At 33.4% G+C, this 8,562-nt stretch overlaps 1 protein-coding gene across 1 annotated transcript; it reads left to right on the top strand.

The window, feature by feature from the left end:
- Positions 1-3,354: 3,354 nt before the first annotated feature.
- Positions 3,355-4,236, top strand: LOC129945249 (uncharacterized). Its single transcript, XM_056054909.1, has 2 exons — positions 3,355-3,807; positions 3,862-4,236. The coding sequence occupies exons 1-2, from the start codon at positions 3,355-3,357 to the stop codon at positions 4,234-4,236; spliced, it is 828 nt and encodes a 275-aa protein (XP_055910884.1).
- Positions 4,237-8,562: the final 4,326 nt, after the last annotated feature.

Raw genomic sequence — 8,562 nt, 5'->3', positions numbered from 1 at the left:
TTCGATTTTTTTTTTTGTTTTTTGTTAATTCTAGATTTCTTTTTTTGTTTGTTTAAATTATTATTAAGTTGTAATATCACGCGCGCATGTGAAAACAAAACACAATCATCTATTTGTATGTTAAATTTTTTGTTTGATTAGTTATAATAATTATTACTTTTCTTGTAAAAGTAAAAATAGGTTATAATAAATATAAAATACCTGCAATACTATAAAAGGAAATAATTACATACCGAACATTTAAAAAGAAAATGCCTACCACTTAATTTAATTTATTGTTTATAATTAATTGTAATTATGTACTTTGATATTATTTCATATTATATGTGTATTATTCATGTACATATATGTTTTACTATATATTGATACATATTTGTGTATATTTTTTGTTTGTATAAAATTTAATTTTATACTGGAAATATCAGTATTTCCATTTGTATTAAAACAAATTGTGAAGATTTTTTTTTTGTAATTTCTTATAATTATTAAATATATTATATTTTTAATATATAATTATGAATTATTTTATAACTATTATTATTATTATTATTATTGTTATCAGTTGTATTGAATCATTCAATAAAGGAGAAAGTGTAAAAGTCTATAAAATTAAATCACTTAATTTTTCTTTTTTAATATTCACTTCAAGATATGGTTTCGAGAAAAAAATATAAAATACGGAAGTCTTTCTGACCAAGATTTTTGTAAGAGAACATAATTTTAGAATGGATAAAATTAATATAACCGAAATTTACAATGGTCAATGGTGAAGAATGTGTGTTGAATACTTTGATTTTCGTGAATTCAATCGAAGAGGGATAGAATTTTGAAATATGTAGTAGTAAACAAACAAATGTATTTAATGTACATATTGCAATAATAGTTGAGTTGAGGCATTTGTTAGTGGCAGTGGCATCACTGTCACTCATATCTTCGACTGCCAACTTTCAAGATACAAACATCAATGTCATACAAATACCAAACTTACGATACAAAATCCAAGCCATACCAATAGCAACTGCAAAAAAGAAGAAGAAACGAAAAATTCAAATTCCAGACAAACGTATTTCAGCAGTCATTGAGAGAAGACCAACGAACCACAAGAATTGCGAAGTAATATTAAAAGAAATTTGTAGTTTCTCATAAAAATTTCTACTTTTAATAAAATTATTCGAAACTGACAAATTTAAAATTGATTCTTTGTTTTTCTTTAAATAAGTTGTTCCAATAATAAGGAAGAGCAATAGCATTATAACGTGCAAAAGTTTATGACGACAAATTCAAAGAACGTCTGATAAATTCGTCATTAAATTGATCATATATCATGCATTAGTAGTATCCGTGGCGAGATGGTTAGTGCGTTGGACTGTCATGCGAGAGGTCTTGGGCTCGATCCCTGCCTGTCCCACCTAAAGTTTTTTCCACAGGTACTGCCTCTTCCGACGAATTGACAAATTCTCCAAGTGTAATTCTTGTCATGAAAAAGTGCTTTCTCAAATTAGCCGTTCGGGTTCGGGATATAAACTGTAGGTCCCCTCCATCCCTGCAATCACTCGCACAAAGGAATGGTTGAGAGTTGTAAGTTACTAGGCCCACGCTTGTTCTCTACGGACTGTTGCGCCACCTAATTTATTTATTTTTAACCAATTTTGGCCCTATTTCTTTTCTACATAAATAATACATTTTAAAAGTATTATGTATTATTTCTAAATATGTTCCTACATTATGTATGTATGTATGTATATAATAAAAATTTATTTGCATTTTATTCTTTCTAATATCTAATATTTTAATTTTTTTTCATATGTTTGCAATTGTAACGAGTTTTCTTGCGATGAGGTCCTTGCTGGCACATAAAATATCCCTCACTAGCTCAGGAGTGGATTCGATGACCTCCTCGTTAGCAAAAAATGTGCCAGGCTTTGCATCTAGCTGGTAGTGATGCGCGATATGCTCTCTACCCACCCTACCTGGTTGCTTTCTCGCCAAACAACCCCTTTTATTCACCTCCTCTTTTCCTCCTCCATACCCTTTCATCTCCCCTTCCTCATCTCCCCTTTTTTAAAGAAAATTAAAATTTCATATTTTCATTTAATTTGCATATATGTAGTTTAATATTTCCATTAGGTATACCATTAGGTATATATTAGGAGTAAAATTAAAAATGAAAAAGGGGGCAACGCTTGAATGATATGTATGTATATGTCAATTAGGACGTACTACATGAACAACTTAACCCCAAATTCTCGACGCCACTTCCTCGATGAATCCTGGAGGTTCTGTTAGGCAATATGCACTTTATTTTTTTTTTTTTTAAATCATGCAAAAATTACCACCACTTTTTTTTTTAAATTACTATTGAAAAATTATTAGTATACTTTTATATACATATAAGTATATGTATATACAGTGTCGAGCAAAAGTCTTGGTACCCGTGTGGGTATTCTTGAAAAATGAGTTGTGTAAATGATATAAAGACACAATTTTCAATTTATGTTTTGATTTATTCTAGTTTAAGTTTATTTAAAAAATTAACACAAGAAAAACAGAAAAATATCCTTCAAGGATCTCAAAAAAGTTAAAATAAAAGTATTAGTCCCTAACAACAATAGTGCAAAAGTCTTAGTACCCTAGAAGGACAAAAGAATTCAATTCGGTTTCGAATGTTTTATGTTAAGAATATAATTACCTAATATTTTGTGGGAAATCCTTTGAGCCTAATAACCTCTTTTAAACGATTTGGCATAGAGTTTACAAGTTTTCGCGTGACATCTGACCCTATTAATTGCCATTCTGATACCGGGAGCTCTTTAAGGTGGGTTTTGCTCGTTATATTGTGTTTTCGAAGTCGTTTCTCTAAGACATCCCATAAATGTTCGATTGGGTTAAGATTTTGTGTGGGGGGGGGGGGTGTAACTAGCATGTGGGGCGTGTTGTAGGAGAACCACAACTTTACATTTGTAGCCGTATGCTTGGGATCGTTATCCTGTTGGTTTAAGCTTTAAGCTTAGTGTACACGATTGCCAGGTCTAACAATCATTGTCAGGTCTGCAAACGTCTGACAATGTGTGACAATGAGATGACAATGAGCTGAAAATTTTAATTTGTGTGTACACGGTTTACATATATCTATAAACATCTGCAAATCTGCTGCCAAATATTTGTCTGACAATCTCGACAAACAAATTTGACCAAATAGCTAGCAATAGATTTGCAAACATTTGTAGATTTTCTGCCAACCGTGTACACACCAAATCAAATTTTGGATCTGCAAATTTATTTTCAGCTCATTGTCAGTTGTCACACATCGCATCAGTCAGAAAATTTTAAAGCTACTGAAACAAAGTGAACAAAATGGAAAGAAACGTAGCAGTTGCGACTATTTTGACTGCTTTTTTATTAGAAAGCAGCGATGAAGAAACTGCCAAACAGCCCAAAAAGATGTGTCGTAGGGTATGGACAAAGGATTGGGTGGCCCGTCGTGAGCAGGAGGGATTTTACGCAAAATTGATGGTCGAATTGCGAACAGAGGAACCAGAACTGTATCGAAATTTTTTGCGAATGGATTGCAAGCAATTTGATCACCTTTTATCTTTGGTGGCTCCACATATTCAAAAACAAGATACGAATATGCGCAGGAGCATTTCTGCAGGTGAGGGTCTTGCGTTAACCCTACGATACCTAGCTACCGGCGAAAATTTTCGGTCGTTGCAATACCTGTTTCGCATTCCTGCTACAACAATCTCGACAACAATTCCACATGTCCTCGATGCTATATATAAAGTTCTCGTGGACGAATATCTTCAGGTAAATTTACATAATTCAATTGTTGAATGTACATATAATAATTGCGATTTTTAGGCCCCGAAAACACAAGAGGCTAGGAACGCTATTGCCAACGATTTCAACGAAATCTGGCAATTCCCAAACTGCATCGGAGCTGTGGATGGGAAGCATGTGGTCATGGTCGCACCACCTAATTCTGGCAGCATTTTTTATAACTATAAAGGTACACATAGTATCATATTAATGGGTATAGCCGATGCGAACTACAAATTGATTTACATCGATGTCGGCCGCAATGGGCGATTTTCCGACGGTGGTGTGTTCAACCGCTGCACATTTGGACAAGGGTTGGATAACAATCATCTGTGCTTGCCACCACACAACCCACTACCGGGTAGACAATTGCCTGTTCCGTATGTCCTTGTCGCAGACGACGCCTTTGCTTTATGACCAAACTTATTGAAGCCATTTGGCGAACGCGGTCTCTCCATGGTGCAAAGAGTATTTAATTATCGTTTGAGCCGTGCTCGCCGAATCATCGAAAATGTTTTCGGTATTATGTCTGCACGCTTCCGAGTCTTGCGTAAACCCATACATTTGAACGCTGAAAAGACAAAGAAAGTCACACTTGCCTGTTGCGTACTGCATAATTTCTTGATGACGATGAATAAAAATAATTATGCACCTCGTAATTATGTTGATCGCTACAACGAAAATCATGAACTAATTTTAGGTGATTGGAGGCAAGACTTAGAACCAGAAACTAAAACGTTGTATCCATTAGAAAGATCCCGTATTGATCCTCATTGGAAGCCAAAGATATACGAGACGAATTTAAATCGTACTTCATCGAAGAGGGTGAGGTGGAATGGCAGTACAGATTCATTTAAAAAATCAAATATTAAAATAATAAATAAATAAAATATAAACTTTAAAACTTTAAATATATGTATCTTTCTGGAATATAACACTGTTTTATTTTAAAATCAACAATGTTCTTATTGGTTTTAGTAGAAGGAGTCCAGTTCCAATACATACCTTCTCCATACCAAAACAAAGCAACAATCAAAAACAAATCAAAATATTTTGTGTTTTGAAAATTAAATAAACAACTTAAAATTTACCTCGTAGTTTTCTCCAAATTTGTCTGCCAATGAATAAATTTGCAAATGTTCCTCAAACGGCATCTGCAAATTTATTCATTGTCAGACGTTTACAGAAACGTCAGAAAATGAAAAAAATTTGGTAATATCCCAATGAATTTTGTGTACACACGATTGCCACATCTGCAAATTCATTTGTCTTCAAAATGATTGATGAACAAATTTTTCTGCAAATCAATTTGGTGTGTACACGGTTGTCAGCTTGCGTGTACACGATTGCCAGAAATCTACAAATTAATTGGCAGATATTTGTCTGCAAATTAGGAGCCAAACCATTTGTCTGCAAATTAATTTGGTGTGTACACGATTGTAAGCCATTCGAGACACATTTTTCAGTGGCAGATCTGGCAATATTTGCAGATCTGGCAATCGTGTACACTAAGCTTAATATATGTGATCCCAAGTTTCTCTGCACTTTGTTGTAAGTTTTGTTTTAAGATGTTCAAATAAACTTCCTTATTCATAATTCCATCAATTATTGTCAAATTCCCGACACCACTGGATGACATACACCCCTATACCATTACACCACCGTCACGTGTTTCACATTTTTAATTATGTTTTTAGGATTCAAGGCTTCGCCTTGTTTTCTCCACACTATAATCCTCCCATCTGAACCAAAAATGTTGAATTTCGACTCATCGGAGAATATTACGTTGTCCCAAAATTCATTTCATTTATTTTTATAATCCTTTGCAAAGTCCAGTCTTTTCTTTTTATTTATTCCACTTACGAACGGCTTTTTACGAGGTGTGCACGACTTAAACCCAGATCTCTGGAGCGATCTTGCAACTGTCCACGGAGAAACTGTTTTATTTAAACTAATCTGTATATCGGTAGCAATCTTTGGAGCACTTTTGAATGGATCTTTTTTTATTATACTCGCGATTTTTCGTTCATCTCTTTCTGTAAGCTTGCGCGGACGACCAGAAATGACTTTATTTTCGATTCGGTTTTCTTTATTGTAACGGTTAATCACATTTTGTATGGTAGATTTGGGTCGTCCAACTATTTTATTAATATCCGCATAACTTTTACCTTGCTCATGGCAATTAATAATAATTTGACGCTCATTTACCGTTAATTCTTTTCTAACCATCGCTTTTTTGGTTTTAAAAAACAAAATTTCTTTAACCTTAACCTGCACGACCGATCGCTTTGTACTGATTGACACACACATGTCATATTACAAGCTTCATGTAAAAAAAAAAAACAAACAAACAAAGCCAACAGGACCGTTACAAATTTAAACATTTAAAACTAGTAAAGTGCAGAAGTACCTAGACTTTTGCACTACTTTTTTTTCCTAGAAAATAGAATTTGTTTTTGAATTTTTTCTATTGGTAAAACAAAGAATAAGGTTTTATCATAATAAATAACTTGATGCATGAAAATTAAGTCCTTAAGTTTTCTTTTCTTTATATATACGGATATATATATACATATATATATGCACTTTTTGAAACAATTTATTATTTAAAATTAACTTTTTTTTTACTAAAGGAACTAATTTATACAAATCACTTGATGCACTTTTGCTCTTAAAAAAATTTAAAACAATTTACGTCGATTTTAACTGCTGCCTTATTTGGCTTTTTTTCTGCTACCATTTCCTCAACCGTCATAAGGATAGGTATTCCTTTGTTCCCTTTGTTCAGGCCGCCAAAATTTATTTTGACAAAGGCAATAGGCCAAAGTACTGTTTGTGAGGTTATTTCTTTGAACTTTACAACAAATGGAGGGGAAATTGTGCCCACTTACAATCAAATTTAATCAATGGGCTTCAGAAGCAACAAAAATGTTCTTCTACGAAAAATATCAAATTCCTGGAGGTAGGATTTTGTTTCTTAGTAAAAATGAAGTATTTTATTACTTGTTTTTTATTTTATTATTTGTTTCCTAATAATCGGCTGCATTGATGGGAGTCATATTATGATTCTACGCCATTTGGAAAATGAGCATATGTATTTCAATAGAAAAGGAAGACATAGTGTAAACGCTATGATCTCAAGTCAATTTTTTGATTCATTAATTTTTGTTGCCTAGATCTGCAAAGAGAACAGAAAAATTCTAGCAATAAATGCAAAATATGGCATGAGTGCTCACGACAGCTTTGTATGGAGACAGAGTGCTCAACGAGAAAAGTAAAATGCTGACTATAGTGCAAGCAGAACATCATCGTGGCTACTTGGTACATCAAAACTTATAATTACATAATAATCCGGATAGCTTCAGATCGGTTTTTGAATATAATCACTGAAATTGTAACAAACGTCAGTGAATTTCTTTTAAAGTGATACCAAATTCTAAACAAAATTTGGTGATCACCTTACACAGACGCAAAAATTAGTTTGATCACTTTTTATGATCACAAAGGTGACAATCAAAATTCACCTTAGCCGATTCCACCCCAGGTTTTAGGAAATAAGTTGGGACAAATGTATCCCAATATGCGTTATTTATCATATTTTGAGGTATTTACTGCTATAGCAGAATCAAATATTTTTCTTATAAAAAACGGACAAATTGAGTTAAATATAAAGATTTTATCAATGAAAGTCTGCAAAAGAATTTCAAATATCACAAATGTTGCTCGTTCAATTTTCTACTCCACTCTTTGCACACTGCACACATCTCTTACGCGAGGAACTTTTTATCATTACGTGTGACGGTAAAGACTGTTTGTGTCCTATGTTTTGAACCCTTTTCTTGGTCATAGAAGTGAGGAAAGTAAATGCCCTCCTATGCGATGTTGTGCATGAAGTTTTTCATAAACATTATATGAATTGTTCAAAGCGATGTCCAATAAATCAAAAAACAGCCGCAGATAATATTTTATTTTTGATTTCCTGTCAACTTCGTATGTCACTTTCTTCTGGTTCATGGGGTCTACGCCACACATGTTCTTGTTATATTTACGGACGATGTCAGGACATTTGATCTCTAGACATTGCGCTGATCCTACTTGTTTACGTTTTACCTTATGAGTAGGTACCGGTGACAAAAATTGGTAAGGAGATGTACAGCTTTGTTGTCCATCCACTTGATAAAAGATATTCCTTCAAAGCAAGTAACGTAAATATCGCCTCTCTTCATACTTTTATCTTGTGGAATATTTTTAGGCGTATTCTTACGCCGTGTCCTTACTGTGCCACATACCTTTATATTTTTCTTTGCAAGTTTATACTGCAGCATAGGTGAGTTGAAAAAATTATCGAAATAAATCTCACATCCAAGATCCACCAAATCTTGAGTAAGTTCAAGGACAACGGATTCTCCCAGTCCTACTTCTGATAGCCAAATAACATACTATTTTAAGAAAGTTTCAAAAACAAATAAAAAAAAAAAACACAACTGTTAAGAAACCAGAATAACAAGCATTAGGGAATAGTCTGCTGGCGTTTGCATAACACCGGCTGAAAGATTCTCAGTCGTTGGGGTAAGAGTACAAGCATATGTATATGTAGTATATGTACCATATATATATCAAACTCCTTTTGCAGAAGACATCTGAAAATTATACGTTCCAAAATTATACATACGTGAATACGTGAATCGACGACGTCGTTGGCTCAATCGAGAAAAATTCGCATTGATCTTCTAAAGTACTCAC

The sequence above is a fragment of the Eupeodes corollae genome, chromosome 2, assembly GCF_945859685.1.
Source record: "Eupeodes corollae chromosome 2, idEupCoro1.1, whole genome shotgun sequence".
Lineage (NCBI taxonomy): Eukaryota > Metazoa > Arthropoda > Insecta > Diptera > Syrphidae > Eupeodes > Eupeodes corollae.
The sequence above is the reverse complement of the archived record's forward strand: the minus strand, read 5'-3'. Positions and strand labels throughout refer to the sequence as shown.

Excerpts from the sequence above, each read along its gene's own strand:
- LOC129945249 (XM_056054909.1), top strand. The coding sequence starts at position 3,355 with ATGGAAAGAAACGTAGCAGTTGCGACTATTTTGACTGCTTTTTTATTA. Across the intron at positions 3,808-3,861 it reads TCGTGGACGAATATCTTCAG|GCCCCGAAAACACAAGAGGC; the intron begins GTAAATTTACAT and ends TGCGATTTTTAG.